At 39.2% G+C, this 23,734-nt stretch overlaps 1 protein-coding gene across 1 annotated transcript in view; it reads right to left on the bottom strand.

Moving 5' to 3' along the window:
- Window positions 1-23,734, bottom strand: part of LOC135222815 (DNA-dependent protein kinase catalytic subunit-like) — a 763,170-nt gene that overhangs the window by 211,492 nt on the left and 527,944 nt on the right. The window contains exons 37-38 of the mRNA XM_064261121.1: window positions 10,699-10,819; window positions 6,793-6,942 (exon numbers count right to left, since the gene is read on the bottom strand). Of these exons, the coding sequence (XP_064117191.1) occupies window positions 6,793-6,942; window positions 10,699-10,819 (271 nt within the window). The remainder of the gene's footprint in view (window positions 1-6,792; window positions 6,943-10,698; window positions 10,820-23,734) is intronic.

Raw genomic sequence — 23,734 nt, 5'->3', positions numbered from 1 at the left:
ACTTAGCCTTGAAGTCTTCTTGGTCTAAATGCAAGTACTAAACCAATTGAGTAAGTGTTAATCGTAGATTTATGGAGTTAGAAAATAATTCTACTCGCACCAGGAAAATGCCTTATACGAACAGAATTGAACCCTTCTTCATAAGTGTAGGGCAGAATGATTCCACAGAACTTCACTGTAAAGGAACCAACCTATTGACTACCTGTAACTACTTGTGTCTAAGTCAAAATGTTAGGTTAATATTCTCATAGAAACAATCCAAATTATAAATAACTAATGAAACATTAAAATTCTTCCTACCTGAGAAGGGTTGAAGTTTTCGGGTCAACACAAAGACTGTCAATCCACACAATGAAAGCCGTATGGGCCTGGCTGAAGAAATCCACTGACTTATTATGAAGGAACTAACAGTTGGAAGATCGATCTCATATGCAGACGACAGGGAATGTTCGTTAGCTATCTGCTGTGACTGAAGGGCATTGCATAGATATGCTGAATGGCCATGGGGTAGGTCGACAGTCCGTTCCTGGACATGGCACAAGGGTGTTGTGGTAAGTCTAAAGTCCATTTCAATCTTATACGTAGAAGATATGGAACGCCCATTGGACGCCATCAAGGCAGCATTCCTTGGACATTAACTATATGACCAAAAGGCTCGGCACAGGCATGCTTTACGATCTATGGCCATCTAGTCACCTACGTGCATCTGTCACTGACTATGAAGTCATGTACACGGATGTGTGACTACAAATGTTGTATGTGACAATCTGGGAGAAAGAGAAGCATAAGCACAATACCTTTACCTTGACGCGTCATGACCACTGACAGGAAGGTGAACGACAAACATAGGACCTCCAAGGAGAACGAGACATGAACACCTAGGTTTCTTGGAAACTGGAGAGCAGCCAAAGGAGCACATTTGACATAAGCATCACAGCCATCACTTGGAAATCCTTGATCAAGAAGGCAAATGAGACTTAAAACAAGAAGGATGTCTTGAAGGCAAACGAAAGACTTCCGAGAGGTGGAGGGGCAATGATAATCTTCCGCAGGGACATATCCATGTACGTGAAGGGGAGACTCATGCCCATGGGAGAAAGACGGCACAGTTCTAGGGGAAACACATCCATGGATGTGTATCATGTCCGTGTAAATCTGGAACTAAGGTGACTAAGTTATGAATGTGTCAGAGTCAAGGCAACAACACCTATGCTGGAAACACATCCTCGAACGTTCAGAATCTCTCACGTCCAACAAAGGAAACTGCAACAACTAACTCTAGCTGGGATGTTGTAAAATCTTCATGGCTACTTCAACCTGGAGACAATTGTCAGATTGGAGTTCCGAAGAAAACCGAGCATAGCCAGCATCCTTAAGTCTTGGATTTCAAGGCAATCAAAGAACTCTGACAAGCTACCAAGCCACGAACAGGACAAAGGTTGGAAGCTCAGTCTACCCCTGTCCGAAGAAGCAAGAGAAAAGATACTAGTTTGGGAATATCCTGGAACTAATAGCGGAGACCTCAGTTACCTCTCTAACTTTCCGAATCCAAGGAAATTGTGTTGGAGCTCACGACACAAAACAAACCCTAGCTTATTGATGAAGTGCACTGAGAGAAGAACCTGAAGATGAAAATGATGAAAGGATCTCTTCTTTGACTCCTACAGCAACTGGAGGGCCTCAGCAGTACACATACACATGAAAAAAAGCTTAGAATTTACCAAGAAATTCCAACTCCTAAGGTAGCAGAAGACAGGTTGTACTTCTCTTAAAATGCAGTCAATCAATACTATATCATCATATGATGTCACAAACCCATCTATGACATCACACAGCAGACTACTTTTAAAAAAGAAAAATATTGTGTGTGAGAGCAGATTAATCATATTCAAACAAAATTGTAATGACAAGTTTATTTCATATGGCAAACGAGATCCAAGGCAACCATCATCTGATGATGAAACGTCTGTGAAGTTTCGTACCCCTGCATCAGAATGTAAACTTCACAAGCCCCCACCAAGAAAGAGCTCTGAGGCTTGAAAGGAGAAGACTGAAGTCAGGACTGACTGGGTTTCACACTCTCCTCTCATCACAGCACAAATGAGCATCCCAAAAATTAGTGACGTGGTAACTCTGGCAGAGGGTCTCCCCCAAGATCTAAACAAAACATACTGCTGACTGATTTCAAGGCGAGAAACAGGGATGAAAACTGTAGAGTCTGAAAAGAAACAAATAATATGCCTTCCTCCTCAGGAAGAGAAGAAACCTCCCATCCTGAGAGAAAGAAAAGAAACATATTTATATGTAAAGGATAAGGGAAGAGAGTAAGCTGTACAACTCACCCCCCTCCCCAATAACAGGGAGGAAACATTACCGAAAATTCTGACCTGTCCTAGAAACATATTTATATGTAAGGGATAAGGGAAGGGAGTGAGCTGTACACCTTACGGGCCCCCCAGACCAATGCAATCGGAGAACTTCCACCTTCAAAATTCGTGTTGAGGAAGTGGAGGAATAACTGTATGTTAAGTAAGAAGAATCTTTGCACATAAACCCTGTCTGCAACATGAACCCATAACGTCTCAAACCTCCCAAACCACAGAAAATCTGAAAGACTAAAACATTACCAAGTTCCCAAAAATTGTGTTGTTGAAACAAATTAAGAACAATGAAATAAAGTACAGATGTATAATATATCTGCGTCTGCATCCGCGGATTATCCACATTTTTATACATCTGCACATGCATCCACATTGACAATTTCTTAACATTTGCATTAGCCAACATCCTCATGCACAGTTTGAGAAAGCGGATATGCGGATATCACAACCTGCTCACTGTTCAATAGTTCATACTCATACATTGTTGTTAAAAGTAATTTTTTTTTTTTTTTTGCTAAATTTGGCCTTTTTGTTTTAGTAATTTCATGTTATTCACAGCAGTTGTAATCATAAAAGCAGGGTATTGCATTTTTAGGAAACTCTCTCTAATGCAAAGAATGGCTTTGAGTTTTGTTACCCTTACCATGCAATGGGCATGAAATAACCTTGTGCCAAGACAACTAAAATGTTCATGTATTGCTATTACTCTTTGTATATTCATATGAAAATATACACACATGCATGAGCATCACTTATGTTTCTATTTTCAATAAGTACATAAAATATTTTGTGGTACAATGGACTCCCTCATGTTCGTTTATTGCAAAAAGTGCATTTAATCATGAAATATGAAAATTCAGTCCACAAATAAGTGAATTTACCACGAATAATGGGTACATATGGTCCATAGAGAAATCCGTGAATACGTGGGGTCGCGAACCTGGAGTCCACAAGTAGCAGGGGTTGACTGTAACACACAATTTTGAATTATGTGTCTGACAATCATCTTTAACAATTAAATATAGTAGCTACATTATTTAGATTTACAAAGTATCCTCATCCACAAGGGTATGGTCATCAAATATCCACATCTGCATCCGCATCCACAAATTTAAAAGACTGATAACCATATTCAGAAATCCCATTTTCAGATATTTGATACATCTTAATATAAAGGGAAAAAAAACTCAACATTAAACCCTACTGAGCAGCAAGTCAGTAAATATATCATGGAAGAGGAAATAAAACATTGAAATGTCTTAACGTCTATCTTTCAATATAGTATCCCAAAACAATACTACATATTTCAAATTACAATCTTGCTTAAAAAGGAACAAGATGAAGCAGGCCCCTCTCTCCCAGAAGGGGCAATATTCCCTGAGAGAGACGAGGCAGCTTTATACATAAAACAGCTGATGACAAAGCAGTAAGATATGCCTGGAAGCACATCTACTGCAAGTTGTTTCTATCCCAAAGGAAGCGTGAACATGGGAATCCTGGAAGGCCTGGACAAATACGATGAGACTTCTTAACCTGGAGGAAAATATATGAAACAACAGTGTGGGCTTAGGTTAAAACCTGGCTTGGGAAGGAGAGCACAGAAAATGTCTGCTCTTGAAGCCAGTTGAAGAAAGACTGATACATCACTAGGTTCAAGTGTGGTGTCGGACTTACTTCCACCTCAACTGTGTATTGGATGCCAGATGCCGCAGATTCCCTGCATTTAAAATTTTTTATTGTTTTTAACTGGTTTGTTCTTTGTAAGAACAACTTGATTTTTTTGTGCTACCTCATTATTTTCTTACTGGTATTGTGTAAATGTATTTTGCGTCAGAGGCCATAGAAGGTTAAGGTTATTTTTGTGTTCATTAGGCTATCCAGTGGATGACATTATGTTTATTTTTACTTTGTGAATACGTACTGTTTTGTACCTTTAATGTTAAAAATTTCTTTTGTAATTTTGTATGCAAGCCAGTTTCATTTGTTACTCACAAGCAGTACCAAGATGGAATCAGTATAAATCTGTTACAAATCATTATCTACTCATATCTTCTTAGAAAACGTTACCATACATTCTAGCGCACTGTTACTTTTTCCTATTCTGTACTGTTTATTTCTATTTTTTCTTTTTTTGGCTGCTGGTGTGCTACAAACACCACAGCTAGTGGCAGCCTACAAAAAGTGTACAAAATTACCTCACCTAACCTGTCATGTAAGTTCATAAGGACATTGTCTCATTGAGAGAAACTTACTCAGTGGGGAAAGAGTTAGTATATAGTAAACAAATTTTTGGGTATCATCCAAACTGAAGCCAAAACCAGTGCCCCTACATAGAGGCAAGTAATGGAGGGCACAGAGTACACCACCCCAAAACTGACCCAGTTCCCTGGCAGTGGACCCTTCCAACTGTTGCAGGGCAGTCCTAGGCTTAGGCTACAGATGGGCGAGGGCACCAAGACCTTACCTCTTTAAAGGGAATAGGAAAACGATTGCATACTATGGGGAGACCCAAAATAGGTTACCTAACAGATTCAGGCTAACCTTTTACTGACTGACTACTCAATACGCTTTGTCAAAAGGGGAGTGGGTGGCTGAACTAAAAATGAAGTCTCAGTATTAGCTAAAGCATAGAAGAAAAAACCATTGACTGAGTAAGGACAAGTATAGATGAAAGACCTGAAGAACGGGGAGAAATGACAGGTTATGATCTGACCTAAATATTTGTTTTCATAATCTATCTGCTTCCCTTCTCTTCCTATATCTAATAAACTAAGGTGTAAAATCCTTCAAAAATCCCTGCATTCCTCACATCTGTGCTCAAGATCTCATTCTACACCCTGCAGTTAGTACAGGCAGTGTGTCTGTCTACCTCAGAAATCAACATACTGCTAACACAATAATAATTCCTACAGAGCCTGACATTCTTAGCCTTGATTCCAGTGGAAGATATCCTAAAAAATAAATGTACAGTACTCTGAAAGCATCAGTTACCCAACACCATGAAATACCAACACACCTATATACAAGGAAAACTCTGACAAGAGCTAAAACATTCAAACCACAATTAGTGGAGAACAGGGTTTACTACACAGTCATCTGGGTTAGCCATACGATATTCTCTGGTTTGAATACCGCCTCATCTATCAATGCGCAAATATACGCTATCTTTAATAGCATGTAAGATTCATCCCAAATAATGTGAAATTAGTGTATAATCTTAGCCTCGGTAAATGATACCGTACATGTATAACAAAGTATTTTTATAAAATGACATTTTAAATCAATTTGTATTTTTCATAAGTAACAAACCTGAAGTCTAATATGAGGGGTCTTCTCTAGTGCCTTGCTGGAGTCTGGTTATTAATAGCACAAGGTTTTGGTGACAACGTAAAGAGAACTTAACGGACATTTACATGTCATCCATAAAGGTCCTAACCCACTGCACTCCTGCAGAGATGCCTGTGACTTGCTTAATTCAACAATATAAATTCCTTTTTAATTCTTTATGCTGTATAAGAAGGCATGATTGTGTTTTACTGTATCTATCATCATGGCTATTTCTTTGTGCAGTAAGAACTACTTACTATCTTATGGATAAGATACAATACTCCCTTACACTTCTTTCTCTCTAAGGTACTCTTCACCTCACTGGAGAGAAATCATTCAAATCATCACATTACCACATATTGTATCATCAACTTTGAATTTCCTTTCATTTTGTAATTCTGCTCATATTAGGGTACTGCTGTAGTTGCCTGCATTGTATTAGTTTTATCATTTGTGGAAGGTATGTGTATGCCTTTGTTATATAACAGAAGTAAAGTGGGTAATAGGGGCAGATTTGAATCATACAATAATCACTCTACAGATCAGCAGAGAGCCCATTGACAGAAAGCTAGGATAGTCTAAATAATTATACATATATATGATATACTGTAGAAAATCATAGTTACATGAAGTAATAAAAAAAGTATACATATCTTGCATAGATAAAGTTGGCTTAGGAAGGAAGGATGTTGAAATGTCCTAAGCTTCTATGATATACAGTCATAAGCTTAGCCATTATTTCACATTTTCATTAACTACTAAAATTTTTACATTAGTACATGCTATTTGGTATGATAAAAACTATATACATGCATTACCGTACGTATATCATCATCATTAGTGACAAACAGAATGTGTGAAGTGAACTACAACCAGCTACGGCTCAACCCAACCCACTTTCTACCTGCTGTGTCTGCACACTTGGGCCCTCCTAAATGTGCTATGTACCTACTGGTTATAAGACCATTTTTTTTCTTATTGAAAATGGTGCCTCATTGGTCAGAAAATACAGTATATATTAATATAATTCCTACAATTAATATAAACACTAATCACCTATGATATATAAGAGTAGTATTCTTACTTTCTAATCAGGGTTTCAGTCAAATTTTGCTCCTTCAGGTGGGTGAACACATCTTCTAGTGAAGTGGAGTATGATACAATACACTTCAAAACTTGCGTGCGATGAATACCATATAGCTTTGGCAGTAAATTCAGCAATTTATTGATGAAGCTGAAAAAATTTAATTTAGGAGTTATATTCATTAGACATTGAGAAAGAATGAATAAATATAAGAATTATGAAATTTATGCTATAAAGCTAAGCACAGGAGCACTTTTAACCATTCAGTACTTAAGACAGTGAAAAGAAATAATTGGAGCAGTTTGGCAGCAAGACAGAAATCTAGAAAATAAAGGAGATGAATTACAAGCATCTAAAAGTACAACTGGGAGAAACCAGCCGGAGTGGACTATGAGTAATATTGTAGTTACATGAGATGAAGCACAAGTACAGTAATGCCTCAATCTTAAGCGATTCGAGTTGCGCAAATTCACAATAGCACAAACTTTTCATTGGAAACTAACTAATAATTATCATATGCGAGTATTTCACAGACAAAAACGCAAACATAACATTTTTGAATCCTGGAGAAAGCCTGCAAAGGTGTTTTAATGATTTGTTTTTACCCAATTTATAATTTTTCAAGCTTTTATGTGTAAATTAAATAACAAGCTTTTATGTGTAAATTAAATAACATTAAATCATAAAAATAATAATCTCTCTCTCTCTCTCTCTCTTTTACTGAGATGAGAGTATTTTTATGGTACACGTAGTATGTGCTATGTTTATCAATATTTTCAAATATTAATAATAATAATAATACAACTGTAATTACAAAATTAGTAATAGTATTTTTAAAAAATAACCTTTCCATTTAACTTTTATGTAACTCTTCTCTATCTATCTCTCTCTTACTGAGATGAGAGAATTTTTATGGTACATCTACTATATCTACTATTTTTATTAATATTTTCAAATAATAATAATAATAATAATGTTCATGAAAAGTAATTTCAGAAACAAAGAGAAAGAGATAGAATAAAGAATTTCTTCAAAGTGGTTGAGAAGACTTCTAAAAATAGATTGGTTGGTCAGAATGGGGAAAGAGGAGAGAACTATGTTGTGTGTATGTAATCTTCACACACTCCTAAATTCTTACTACCATTTATTTCTTTTTTTTATAGGTAATGTATTAAGCTAACTTTTAAATGAAATTACAGTAACTTTAATTTCATTTACAACTTAGCTTAATACTAGGGAGCATGATTAAGGTTATATTTAGTGTTCAAACTACCAGGAAGCATTTATTAGCATTTTTAGAGACCGTGCAAAAATTACACAAAAATTCCCCTTGCGCAAGGGTGTCTAGAACCTAACCTCACGTCAGTTCAGGGTATTAATGTACCTAAAGGTATAATTGGGAGAAAACTTCTACAGTTGCACTAAGAGCAAAGGTTACTGAAAGGTGCCAGAAAGATAGATAGGGATACGAGGGAACAGAGGTGAAGTGACTAAAAAGTGGGTGTAGCTAAGGGCCAAAAGGAGCTTAGCTACACCCACAGTGTATCACACAAGGTGCATTGATGGCACAAACCCCCTTGGGGAGAAAAAATGAAAAACTGTATACGTGATTATATGAACCAATGAATCTCAGCTACTTTATTTGATAGCACACCTTGTAAACCTGGTCTTCCATACAATTTAAACAAATCTTGGCCTTGTAAACCTTACAACAGGCTTCTTCAATGGTGTTATCTCAGAACTCTAATATTTGTAAGATATCAAGGTGCTCAAATGAGAGTAAAAATATAAAATTCTTCAGTAAACTAAAGTACTTTGTGTGATATGTAAAATACAAAAATTGCTAAAGAAACTGAACTAAGAACATATAACTCTAACAGGCAAAAATAAATAAAATGTTTAAATTATTCTTCAGTACACCAAAGTGCGATACTGATAACTACAAGAACTGCTAAAGAAATGAAAATAATACAATATACCTGAGAGACTTTTAAGTTGATTTCAGGACAATAAACAATGAATATGAGAGGTACTGTTGATTTCTTACCAATCAACTGCCTATAATTAATAATACCAATGGCTGAGCACTTTAGATAATTTGTGATATATGAGGAAGAGGCAGGGGAAATGCTTAAGGTGTAAAACTGGAATGTAACCTGGGCATAACTAAGCTTATGGTGACTGAAAATGAAACAAAGGGAAAAAAACAATAACGAAAATGGCCCTGTGGCTGTTGTAGGAAAGGTGTGGGGTGAACTCTGTACTCTACTAAATGTGATAGATGGCGTCACAAGAAGTGCCAGAATTACAAAATACAAAGGGAGTATGAGATTTCTGATGCCTGAAATACATTACATGAGCAAATGAAGAAGTGGGAGTTGAAAACCCTGCTGTGATAGATGGGTCTTTGAGGTGGAAGATGATTTCTATTACTTTAGGGACACAAGCTGAGAGAGCAATAGAAAGAGGGTGGCTCTGTCACCAATAAAATAGAGATAGATAGCCAAATTACTGGTACAGAAAAATGTCCCATTAGTGGAGAGAGAAAAGATATACAATGGATACATAAGGTCTAAATTCCCTATTCAGTCACTACCCTACTTCCGAACATTCATATTATAAACAGATACAAACAAACAAGGTCACAAGTTAAAATTCTGTTCCTGATTTCAATAATTCATGGATGAATTCCCATTTTCTACATTTCTTCTCCCCCACAGGCAATGTTTAGCATGTATTTCTGTCAATAAATTATAGTGTACATTATTTACTTTGAGAACTTCCAATGCTAGTCACTGTTCCTATAAAATGTTCTCTAAGTTCATAAAGTATGGAAAAAATACTGAATTTTGAATGTTGCAATAATCAATTTTATTTTCTTTTTAACTTTCTAATATCCAGAGAATTCTTTATACTACTGCATTAATTAATAAAACAATGAAAATAATGTAATCTATGACACCAGAATTAATTCAAGAGTATAAACATCAACAAAAATTAAGCACATTAAAAAAAAAACCTACGAACTTCAAGATATGAAAGGCCGTCTGAAACATAACCCGTTCCCCGTTCATAAATTGGGTAGTGACTGTACTAAGGAAAATGGATGAATTTTGAAAATGTGGGGCCATTGAGTGTTATGATTCATGACTAGGGTACTGAGGGAAGATTGTATTGTATGAATTTGATACATAGGTGCAATATCAAAAGCTTGAACAAAAACCAAGACCATCTGGAAACCTAATAAGAAGGGATGAGCAACAGTTGGTCAGAAAATCAGTGATTAAGGAAGTAGTTAAGGAAGTAGCAGGATAAAGACAGGTAGGGAGGCCATGGGTATTATGGAAAAGGGGATTGGTGAAGCCTTAGATCTCAAGGGAGTTTCAGTAGAAAGAACATTAGACAATTCATTTCAAATTTAATCTCTTAAGGGAAAACTGCTTTAAGCTGTTTACAATGATAATGAAAAAATATACAGTACACAATAAGAAGGCAATAAAAGGATTTTGACGTAAGGAAAAATCTATTTCTGGGCGAATGGTTCGTGTCGCCCAGCGAAATATCCTTTAATCCATTATTTCAAAGGTAAATGAACTAACAAATACCAGAGAATAAACAAAATAAAGAAAAAGGTCAGTATAACTGACTCGCTCACCCTCCAAGAGGGCGTCGGTATGAACACTAGGGCGAGTGAGACCACTACCACGAACCTCTTGCCAATAGAAATCTCCCACAACAAAACCCCAAGAAGAAGTGCTTGGTAAATTCACCATGATGACATTATCATAATACTTGAGAAAACTCTACATAATCAGAAAGTTTTATCTGAAGATCACATGAGGAGAAAAGAATGATATATAATAAACCACATGACATTATACTGAAACGAAGATGTCAACAAATTACCAATTAACAATGGATGGATAGTGTTTCTGAATGTTATAAATACAGGTCAGAGCTTGACTGGATTTCTCATGCATTGCTTCATTTATTTTCTTCACTATACTTCCTTCTAGGTCAGCAGTTTCTGAAAATTAAAAAAAATATATTTTATCAATCTGTCAGGCATTAACCTCAAGTTAATGGTTGCTACACTCAATGAAAATTTTTCATCTTTAAAATTGAAAGTTATACTTTCACAAGATGCTGAGGAATTGTAAATCTCTCAAGTGCATGAATGTATAAAAATTCATCCAGCAATAAACACAGCTTAGACCAGTAATTTTTCAGCTTAACTGTGGGCAAATCTTAATAAATGAAAGCAATGATTAAATATTAACTTTTGGCCTACCAGAACAAAACAAGAAAGGAACTCATTTCTCTAACAATATTATTATATAATAATAAAATGAAGTTTTGTATTCACTTACTCAGTAATTACATTGCTATAAGTTCCACTTCTATGACAGCTTCAATTAAAAATTTTGCAGGTGACACTTCAAACCATTGTGTAGGTCACCAGTCCCGCCAATGGGTAAGTATATACAAAACTTTATTATAAAAATATAATTTTTGCATCAGTAACTTACCCAGTAATTACATAGTTGATTCCCACATTGACAGGTGGGAGACATGGACATATACTGCTCCAAAATATGTATTAAGGGGGCCGGCCGGAACCCCTTTATATGGAGGTATAGGGCGAAAAATGCAAAGTCATGAAAAAATTCATGGAGCTTCATATGGCAATTGAGAATACGTATACGAAATATTTCGTCAAAATTCCTCTTACTTTCGTAGTTACAGGGTAATTAGTTAACGTAACTCAATAAGCCTAAAACATTGATCCGTACAAGAAAATGCAATATTTCCTCTATTATCGTAAATTTTGATAATTATTGTCAAAGAAATTGGGAGAAATGGCATCTGTAGACATTCCCCGAGTCGAGAAGGAGACCAGGCTCAGCTACCAAGTCCATTTAGTGCGATCACAGACTTCGAGTAGTCTACACGTTCCATTTCACCTCTGACATACGCCTGCTTTTACGTATGTTTATGTATGTTTCGGCAAGAATTTCATCATGCCAATGAGGAAAAGACAAGGAAAACATCTCGCTAACATACAGACGAAGAAAAATCGCTCAAGTATTATTACAGAATATCATAATACATGCGTAGTTAGTGAAAAGAGAGGGGAGGGTTGCTTAGTAACGCCCCCGTCTTGCTTGACAGCACACGTCACACTGTGCACCAAGGCTACGATCTTTGAGCAAAGAGATCTTCATTTATGATAAATAACAAAGTTTTGGTTTTTTAAAACCCAAAATGGAATATGAAATTCATAATAATCATGATTTATTAAATTGTCTTTGTAAAAAAAAAGAGTACGCCTTCGAGTTTCACCTCTTGGCATTCTCTTGCATTTACGTTTGTTTATCTTTGTTTCGGGCAAGAATTTCATCATGCCAAAGAGGAAAATACAAGGAAAACATCTCGCTAACATACAGAAGAAGAAAATTCGCTGTAATAAGCCGAGTTAGTGAAGGGGAGAGAGAGAATTGCGTAGGAAGGAGTGCCCCATCTTGCCTCAAGCAGTGCCCCAGGCTGCGATATATGAGCAAAGGGATCATCATTTATGATTAAATTATGATAAATAAAATAGTTTTGGTTTATTAATACACAAAAAAGAAATATACATTCATAATAATCATTATTTATTAACATTGTCTTTATAGAAATACGAAGGAAAACTTTGAACGCCCGTATCTCAAAACTATACTTATTGACCTTCAAAATCTATCTTCTCACTTAGTTTTAAAGCTATAACATTGGAATTTGGAATTTTATAAAAAAAATACGAAACAAAAATTGGAAAAAAGGGCTCTATTTGATTGTTCTATAATAATTATAGAACAATCAAATAGAGCCCTTTTTTCCAATTTTTGTTTCGTATTTTTTTTATAAATTTTTTTCTCCTGATTTATAGGATTCATTTTTTTACCATATTGAAAAATTCATATCTTGCAAAAAAATGACTTTTAGAAAAAAACTCTCCATTCAATTGGAGGTCTACATCAGGTCTATATATGGTAGTAATCCCAGGTCTTAATATTAAATATCAAGGGAGGAGATAGAATTTGAACAATGCTTATTTCGGGATAAATCGCCCTGGCGTCACAAAACCGAAGGTCAGAGGCGAAAATCATATGCGGTTTGGAGATGTCCCAAGTCACCTTATTAAGTGGTATGAATATCAAAGTCCTGTCCTTAAAAAAGGGCATTAGCCGGCCGGCCCCCTTAAGTTATGTAATACAGGGAGTCAACAATTATTGGTGGGGTTTCCATTACTATGGCTTGATAATAACTGAAAATCACTGATAACCAGTACGGCTTGATAATATCTGAAAATCACTGATAACCAGATTTTGGCAGCAATAACTGGTTAATGGCACCTCTGTTAGGTATGCACAACACCAATACTCTATTATTGACTCCAATAACTGGAAATCTGCACATTTTGGTGCTAGACAAGCCCAATAAAACCGGATCGCCGATAACCAGGGACTGCCTGTAAATTGAAATAGAAAAGTTCCTAGCACTGAATACAATGCCTGTCATTTCCTCATCAGTTAAAAGAGCTACTGAGATACTGCCTCTGGCTTGTGCTCATCTTAACCTGTAGTGGTGTGGCATTATAGCCAAGTGTCACCTACTACATAAGTGGGAGCTTTACAGCAAAGGTTCATGTCCGAATGCTGGTAAAGCATGATAGGTGCCTGCCCTTGCTCTGGCCACAGCAGCAAAACAATCATACAATGCTGTCACCTACACTGAGATAAACCACAACCCATCCACTGAGAGTGGCAGGTGCTTCAGGTGCATTGCACCTCCTGGCTCTACAAGGCTCAACACCATGTTAAAGATGAAGAGATAAATGGAAAAAATCCTATGCTTCCTTCTGCTATACCATGCCAGTCACTAGAAATGGTTTGAAGACACTTTTAACTTCCATAAAATTATTGAGAGATGAAGAAAGATTACATTCCATGTAGTTCAAAGGCAGAATGGACATACAAGGCATAAAATATATGTAAGCTAAAGGGGTAGAGGTTACTCTGACATCCTTAGCTTTACTTAGATGAAGGCAAACTGCTCTCCTAATTCTGAGTGTGCCTCAAGGTAAAAGTCCATAAGTGTAATACCTTCTTGTCGGTGGATGAAACATCTTGCCATACCACTATATGGAAAGAATGGTCCTCTGAAAACTCCAAATGGACAGACCTCGCCATTCTCGCACAGAGCTGGAGAGTATTTGGACATTCTGAGAACGATCTGGTGTCAGGCTATAGCTGATGCCAGAAGCGCTGTATGCCAGTTGAGCTATGAGCTCTGAACTGGTGGGTGCTCGTAGGAGCTAGCAGGAGCTCAGAATGAGGGCTGGCGCCAGGCTGTAACCAGTGCCAATCGAGTAGGGTGCTATGTGAGCTGAGCGCCAAACAAGCTTGAGGCTTGTGGCTCTATAGCTAGTGTCACAGTAGCTTATGGCAGACTGTAGTTGTTGCCAGGCAAACTGGGCTTCAGATGAGCTGGAACTTCGAGGCACTGTAAAGCCCTAATGCTGCGAGCCAGACTTTTAGCTGGCTCCAGACAAGCTGGACAAGAAGAAGCTGGGAGTCCTGGTTTCACTCCTTAAGAAAGTGAAACACAGAGGGCGATTATACTTCCAGTAGGAAAATGCGGAATTGAAGTAAGGGATATATTGTGCCTGAAAGCCAAAGAAGAGGCTGGATCTTATTAGTACGTCCTAGTCAAAGCCAGAGGGTGTCTTCTGAGTAAGGAAATCAAGAACAGGAACTCAGGGGAACAAGCAAAGAACATGGATATACATCCAGGTTCCAGGAAACCTAATCCTTTCCTCACATGGATACGCCAAAGACAAGATAAGGTCATCAAAGTTGGGTCCCTGTGCATAAATACTTAGTTAAGCATAGAAGGGGCATCTAAACAATAAAAGCCATAGAATTCTTCTAAGAAGTGGGGTAGGGACCGCAATCCCATCTCCAAAAATGACTCACTTAGTCTAGTAGATTACGCTAGAAGAATGACATCTGCAACCACGATAGTTTATGCAATACGTCTGGTAGAAAAACTTTACTGACAAAGCTCTTTGAAGTTTTGAAGGTTCTCAGGAGAGGCAAATAGGATCATAGTTGGACTGCCCCTTGAACTCCCGTTCCACCTGACCAGGGAACATGAGATCTACCCACTGGGAAAGACCTGGTTTCAGTTCATCCGCAATTGAAATTGAACCCTAATCGTTCAGTGGAGGTTCTCTTACTTAGAGAAAAAAATAGAGAAAAGCAAGCCTTTCTTCTCTATGAAGTATATACAATAGGACTGCGGTCTTGCCTAGAGAGAACTACTGCCATCCAGGTGTAAACTAAGGTCAATAAGCACTGAAGCCCCCAATGAAGATACAGCTCTCCAACATATGTGAGAAGTTCCCATCTTCTGGAGTGCACCACCCAAAAACTTGTGGTTCCCCGTGGATTCCTCAACCAAAATCCAAGGTGGAGAGTATAGAACTGATGTTAAGTAGAGAAAAGAGGTCACTGAAGAGGAGAGAGGACTCTCATGAAGACCTACAATGTTGCAGAGATGTCTAAGCACAGGTCCCCTAACTTAAAAACTCTGTCCCTGAAGATGGGCCTTCTGGTTGTCTACATTCTACGGACAACTGAGCGTTCTTGCACATTACAGCGCAGCTTCTCGGACTAGCTGTCAACTCTGTGGCTTATGATAGTCGTGTGGACACACGGGTATCGTGACAACTTGACACCTCATACAAACCGAAGACTATGTGGGACTGTTTCTATCAGAAAGGAGAATCTTGAAAGGATCCATAAGAGCCACAATATCTATTAACCCTTGGGAGCCAGTATAAAAAATTCATATGCAGCACCCCAAACCATGAAAACTTTGAAGTTAGCCAATTTAAGAAAAAAAAACACCTCAATGCAAAGAGGAAGATATGCAAATGCACATGCTGTAAAAAAAAATAGCAAAAAAAAATTTTCCCTACCTTCCATGAGAAGTTGAAAATAACTATATTTATAACCCACGTTGTGGGTTACAAGGGAATTGTAAATTTTACCGAGCTACAGGCAGTCCCTGGTTATCAGCGTACTCAGTTATCAGCGATCCGGTTTTATGGGGCTTGTCTGGCGCCATAATATCGGCAATTTATGGCACCATAACTAGACGAGTTTTGGTTATCAGCGCCATAAGGGTGCTTATGGCGCCAATAACTGGTTATTGGCACCATAAGCGCCATTATGGCGTCATAAATCACTGAGTTTCGGTTAATGGTGGTTTTCACTTATTGGCACACCACCAGGAATGGAATCCCAGCCAATAACCAGGGCCTGCCAAGCAGGCTCGGTTATTGGGGATCCAGTTTTAGATGGGGCTTGTCTAGCTCCATAAAATCAGCAATTTATGGCGCCATAACGGGACCAGTTCCGGTTATCCAGGGTTCTTATGGTGCCATAAATCACTGAGTTTCAGTTAATGGCGGTTTTCGCTTATCGGCACACCCCCGGGAACAGAACCTCCGCTGATAACCGGGGACTGCCAGTATATGTTTTTTTAAATAAAAAATTGTATTTTATTTTGTAAAATTATAATAACATCTCACACAATATCAAAACACATAAGAAATACATTCAGTAACAAATTCTTAGCATATTTGTGGAATATTTACGTAAACCTACCGAGAAAGAAGATGCAGTAACTTTTTGGGATTTATACATGTTTTTTCTAATATTTCTTTGCAAAATTACATCTATAATTGACATACTATCATAAAAGATTAGAACTAAAAGTAACAGCAACCACTTGGTATATTTATGAGCAAAATTTATAAAAAGACATCATGTGAGACAAAGAAGCAGTATTTACGTAAATTTACTGAGAACGAAGATGCAGTAACTTTTTGGGATTTATACAAGTTTTTTCTAATATTTCTTTGCAAAATTACATCTATAATTGACATACTATCATAAAAGATAAGAACTAAAACCAACAGCAACCACTTGGTATATTTATGAGCAAATTTATAAAAGGACCTCATGTGAGACAAAGAAGCAGTACATCCTCCCTTGGAGTCAAGACCACAACTAAGCTCTCAGCCACCCAGTCTCTCATCTTAGCCAGTTTAAAAGTTGCCATTAGTGAATTTAAGGGTTATAGAAGTAATGGCACCTCTTTCCTGCTCGATTCCCCCAAATCAGTGGTACATAATATTGGTACTCACCATGAGTCAATCCATCGTCCACCTAAAACCTATTATTGCTACTTACATGAGCATGTCCATCCACTAAGGGTTAAACAGAAACTAAAGCTCATGAGCAGGTGCTGGGAGCTTATCGTCAGGAGCTGAGAAGTAAAAAGGTGAGAGTACCGCAGTTCTCTCTTTCAAAATCAAGGACAAGAGTAGACAATCCAATTATCTTTGTCCACAACAGATAGAACTGGGCGACAAACCTAGGCAATGATTCTTGTTCCTGGTATCGGGAAAGACAAAGCAGACAATGGATAAAACCTTCATTAAGGATATGTAGATTCGTCAAAGTACTAGAGGGAGGAACGCCAGACACATGCCTTCTCTGCTCCTGCCAAAAAAGTGGCTCCTCAAAAACTCCTTGAACACAAAGGTGAGGGCTGCAGAATCTAGTGATGGATCCAAACTTGAAGAAGCAACAGCTTATTGTGAGGGAGTTGGGGCCATAAATTCTGGCACTTCTAAGTGATTGATTAAATGATTGTAAAAATTGTTAGCGTGGGTGCAAATGGGCGTTAGGGAGCTGCTAGGCGCTCAAGGGCAACTGGTTGCTCAGCAACCATTGAGAGTTAGGGAGCAAGAGGGTGCCCCTCCCCTAGAGCCAATGAGTGCTTTGACACCCGGCAGGCACTCAGGAGCCAATCTTCTGAATGTTCTGGAAACAACTGCTCCCGGCTGTCCCAAAAACTGCAAGAAGGCACAGATTCCCTGACCTTACGCGGCAGTTGAGGGGTGCAGGACATGTCCACAGCAGACCTCAATGGTCTTGATTTAATACTATTGTGCCCCAGTTCAGGGCTGGGAGCCTCTGAACTAGAGGAAAGACGCTGCACCTCTGGGAAGATGCCTTTCCACAGGCTGTCATCACCTGGGATTGGCTACAGGTGCGACTGAGGGGCTGACCCCTTTGACTTCCTTGGACTGCCAGCATATCTCCTCCCAAGGGGAGTATGACAGGGACTAAGTGTCTACGACATCCAACAAGCCAGATAGCCTACACTTCCATGAAGACACCTTTTTAGAGGCTGTCTGTCATGACCTGGACTAGAGGCCCAATTGAGGGGCAACTACATGGGACCATCAGTATGTCTCCTCCCAGGTGAAAGGGAGTATGACAGGGACTTTTAAGTCTAGGATGTCTCTGAAGGGCCAAATAGCTGCCTCCTCAATTACACTTCCATGAAGACGCCTTTCCAATGGCTGGCTGTCGATACCTGGAAATATACAACACGTGCGACATTGGGGGCAAATACCTGGAGTAATTCCAACCAGTATCCCTTGGATGTTCAGTATGACTTCTCCCAGGTGGTGGAGAGTATGTCAAGTGACTTAGGTCTAGGAGAATCGGCAGGCCAGATAATCACCTCCTCCACTACACAACACTCACTTGCGAGGTTAATTTCTGTTAACTCAGACATAAGACTGGTAATGGCACGGGAAGGAAGCGAGGGAGCCAGGTGCAGAAGCAAGTGGATAACATTATAGGGCTGGTAGTAGTAGGAACGAAAAGAGTATGTCCATTCTGTAGATGCCTGGATGCTCGCTTTCTTTGGTTTTATGTATAACCCTCCACAGGAATAAATCCCTCTGGAAGGCAATAGTGCATTTTCAAAATATGGTACTTCTTATATTTTATAATTGTCTAATAGTGTTCCCTTGTCAGCATCATAGCTCCTGCCTTTCTTCCTGTATGATCTTCATTTCATTCAGTGTTCAATGTAGCCCATGGGTCCTTTTGGGCACTCATGGATGCTCTTAGAGGCTTGGATGCTTATTGCTAAGGCCCCACCGAATCCGTCACGGCGCGTTGCGTGCGTCCAACACGGCTACGCGTTTTGTGTGTTTCGATCAACAGTCATAGTTCAAACACGAGTGGCCACATACGGGGAATGAGCGTGCGTGGCGTCAGGTGCGTTACCGGACTGGACGCACAAGGAACAAAACATTTTGTTTTCAGCCGCACGTGGACGTGCATCTCCGAGCTGGGGTTTGCATGAAGGAAGAAATTGTGGTAGACCTACAACAACCTGCATTTGAACCACATGCCCAACTTTGAGTTATAATCAAATGTGATGATTTGTGGCTATGATAAAGGATTAAAGTATTTTTTATTATATTCTAATGGATACATTTATGTAAATATCTTTGTTTCAGAAGTTCCTGTATCAAAGTGTTCAGTTCAAACACAATTCTATGTATCTTAATTTTTGAATAAAATAAAATAAAGTGCAACTTTACAAATTTCGAAATCAGTAATCCTTCCCTCAGAGTTACTACAAGTTTCTTACATTGATACGGATCTTCTGTAATTGGTATCAAATTTTGATATTCGAGATATAATGCCCTCATGAATTAATTCAAAGGTTTTCAGCGGCATCCGACAATATTAAAAAAACTTGTCTGGACGCTATCGTAACTTATGAAAGAGTTTTGCATATTCTCCACTCTTTCCTCTTCTAAAGTTAAGTCATAAGTCCAGATTTTCCTACTGTTCAACCCCTCTAACTTGGTTGACAGCACTGAGTCAGAGGAAAACCTCGCGCACTCCCTTCATAACAGCAAGTACTGCTGAAGTTTGAATTGTCCGTTTTGTAACCGTCACTTGTTTGTCTAGTTGGGCCACTCGCAGAAGACGGACATGCTCATAGACGGATAGCCGTGTTGGACGCACACGACGTGCCGCAACAGATTCGGTGGGGCCTTAGCCAAAGGGAGAGCTCAGGTGCTTTTGGCGCCTTATCGCTCAGAGCACAAGCTGGAGTAAGATGGTACATGGCGCTAGTGTGCGCCATTGAATGCTCGTAGCACATGCTAGAGTCATGCTGACGTGAGTGCTTCTGAGTGCTGGAAGAGAGGAGTGTTAATGATCTCCGCATCAACTTAGATGTGTGTCCTGGTACAGGAGACATGAGAAACATCTCAGAAGTCTTTCAAATGTACTGACTATGCAATTACTATCCACAATATACTGCTGAAGCAATTACTGGAACCAATTCTCAGCCGACAATAACATCTTCCTCCATAAGCACCGTTCTCTCCTAATACTTTCTGCTCTTACACTTTAATTCTCTACACAGGAAAGTGCAACAGTTTAAGTAATATTATTTACTGAAAGTTAGCAATACTAGGTTCGGTAAACAAACAAAATGCCAATCTTTGATCCAAAGGAATGTCGAAACATTAAAAAATTACCTTTACAGCAAAAATTGATCGACGAATTTGTAAATATTCCGTGGCTAAACATCATCGATGTAAAATATTTGGCCTAAAGGGATGGCATAAGATACAAGAATTACTTTTTTGGACAAAACTATATCAGCGGGTCAAAGAAGCCTATGAATGATGAACATTCAAACAAATTACCTTTAAGGTAATTATTTAACAACGTCCAGTGAATCGCCTACTCCCTATAAACTCTGTATACATCATCAATGTAAAAAGTTTGGCCTAAGGAAATAGCATAAGATACAAGAATTACTTTTTGGACAAAACTATACCAGCAGCTCACAAGTAGCCTAGGACTGACAATCATTCACGAATTAATTCTAAGACAATTGTTGAACGAAGTCTACTGATTGGCCTACACACTATAAACAACACTGATGTAAAAGCTTGGCCTAATGTAAGAATAAGATTAACTTTCAAGGCAAAATATATTGGCAAGTCGCAAGTAGCCTAGGGGAAAAACAGGCAAAAGTTGCCTAGCTTTTAGCCCAAAAGGATGATGAAACATTCAAAATTACTTTGATCAATAAACAGTTTGCGAGTATTTACACTCGGAAAACACCCTTCGAGAACTTAACATTAAGGAAACCTATATACCAAGGGTTACAGGTAATGAGGCCTGGTAAACAAAACATAATGTAAAGTTTAGCCTAAAGGAATGGTGTAACATACAAGAATTACTTTCAGGGTCGAACTATTATCATCGGCTCGCAAAGGTAAACTAAAAGATTAGTGGATGTATTAACTCAATAACAACAACAAAAAAACAAAAAAACTCATCCTGAGATTCCACTGAAGGTTACTAATGTACGTTCCAATGGGAATACACACCACTGAAATAGAGTTAAATTAACCCTTAAACGCCTATTGGACGTATTAAACATCAACGAAAATTGTCTGTTGGCTGTTGTTTGGTTTACAAGCGTTACCCACATGCGCATGTGCAAATTTCTTTCTTCTCGCACTAAAAAGCATCTGCGACACATCTCAGAAATTATTTTCTGGGCTTAACCTGTGTCGCTCTGTGAAATGGTTCCTTTGATACTATTTCTTAGGTATAAATATTGCTATTCATCCTAGAGAAAAAAGAAACAATATAATGCCAAGATAAATGGCTCGCTCACCTCTAATAGAAGTGTCGGTATAGTAAAGGAGCGAGTGGAATCACTACCAGAGGTCCCTTGCCATTTAGCTTCTTCCTTCGACAAAACCCCCAACTACGGAGAAGCCGTGCTACAGCTCCCGGTACCCTCTACTACTACCGTGAGCGCCTCCGACGCCTGTGACGTCATTCCTTTGATAGCCGCCATCGTCACCACACGTTGTTTTTTCTCTGTGCTGTGCGATCGCTTTTTCAAGGTTTTTTTACTTCATTTCAAGATGTCTTCCGCTTCTGCTCCTAAGTTAAGTACTGCCTTGGGTTACAGATCACAATTTATGCTGATTTACCTGTTTATCTAGGAGTTCTCGGAGCTTCACCGGCTCCGACCGCTCCTCCGACCGCATGGCGGTAGGGGTTTTTTCTTTTGGTCTCCCGTACCATTAGAGATTCCCCCTTTTTTGCAGTACTTTATGATATAGTCACTATATTATATCATGCAGTTAGCTTTGTTAGTTAGGCCTTCACGGGGCACACTCCGACTGCACGTTTCAGATCTTAACCTAGCTTTGCCCTTCCGTTTCGTTAGGAGTTTTCCAGTTAGAACTATTGTTCCTCCTTGTCATACTTCTAGTCATTTGTTTATTTGATATAGATATTATTTGACCTAGGCGTTAGGTTAGGCTAACATACCCCATTCTTCGGACTGGCGATTAGCCTAATCCTTGTTCACACTGACCTAAGCGTTAGGTTAGGCTAACATACCCCAATCTTCGGATTGGCGATTAGCCTATTCTCTTGTTACATTGGCTTAGAGGTTAGGTTAGGCTAACATACCCTATCTTCGGATTGGCGATTAGCCTACACCTTTGGACTTCTTATATTATCATGTAATTTTTGTTCCCCGTGTTAGCCTAGCTTTAAGATATCATTTATATATATATATTTTGTTATGGTTTTTTATAGATAATCCTAATATATCAGTTTATTACTATGTCGTTTCGACCATTTGTTGTTCCGATGGGCCTTCCCCACCACGTGTTTATCGCCTGGCTGGGAGGGTCACTGGTCGATCACGACGAGCCACCTAGTCACGGGGTCCACTCCCCCGTCCCCTTCATCCCCCCCTCCACACCTTGCCACCCACGCCATTGGGTGATGACTCGCTGCTCATAGCTAGCGTCCGAGTCTGCATGAGAGGGGGTGACTCATACGGATAGCGGGGAGGCTCCCCCTACTGGTGCTCTCTCACAGTCCCGTGTCTCGGGGGCTTGGGACCTTCTCCCCCTCCCTCCTCCGACCCTAATTGGCCGCAGAGGTTAGAAGGTTCCCCTACCCCACCATTACCTCCCTACCCTCCCCCCCTGTTTTAGTCCGGCGGTAATACTCCGTACCCACCGGACAACCAAGGGGGAGGGATTCACTGGGAGCCTATCCACATAGGATAGTTCACACGGGCACCCACTGATATGATATTTTTTCTGTTACACTATTTTAAGGACTTATTTATTTTATACTGTTACTCCGGGGGTTATAGTTCTGCCTCATGTTCCATCCTAAGCTCTCACCCAGGGAGCTGAACCCCTCTCGCTCGGTAATCACAACTCCGGGCCCGACAGAGTTTAATTTTACCCATATAACTAAGTAAGCTTATACGGAGTCAGAGGCTATTCCCCCTGTAACCATTTTCTACGTTAATTTTAAGTGCACGCCCCCTTTATTTTAAGTCCTTATTCATACGGGTGTGAGCTTTAGAGCTCACTCCGGCAGTCCCTTTTTGCATGCCACTTATACGTAGAACCCTATTCGTCGGTTCCACTCCGGCACCCACGGATATTTACTTAAGTACCTCCCCGGAGGTTGTCAATGGTACTCATGTATCCTTTGACTTACAGGTTTTGTGTTGCCAGGAGATCGGGTGCAGTGCTCTACTGCAAGACCCATGCGGCCATACAGCCTGCCGCTCCCATGCTAGCTGTGCAGTGAAGGTGCAGGACTTCATCATCTGGCACCATGAAGGTTGCCAAACCTGCTACATTCTAGTAGGCGAAGCATCTTTAGTAGTAAGTTTTCCTATCTCCGTCAGCATTCAATACCTGGTATACTTGTCGATACTGACTATATTTCACAAGGTGGACACATATTCAGTCAATATTTCTAGTCACGATCCTTACGTCCCCTCCCTCTTCCCTAACTCTAGACCTTTCTTACAAGGTCCCGATGAAGAGAAGAAGAAGGCCTTGGTGACCCTCAAAGCCTGGGTGGGAGGATTTGGCCGGAACTCAAAAGGCCGTCCCTACATCCTCACCCAGGACATGGCTGATCTCATCTTCCCT

This window comes from Macrobrachium nipponense, chromosome 8, assembly GCF_015104395.2.
Source record: "Macrobrachium nipponense isolate FS-2020 chromosome 8, ASM1510439v2, whole genome shotgun sequence".
NCBI classification, from domain to species: Eukaryota; Metazoa; Arthropoda; class Malacostraca; order Decapoda; family Palaemonidae; genus Macrobrachium; species Macrobrachium nipponense.
This window is presented reverse-complemented; position numbering and strand designations above follow the sequence as displayed.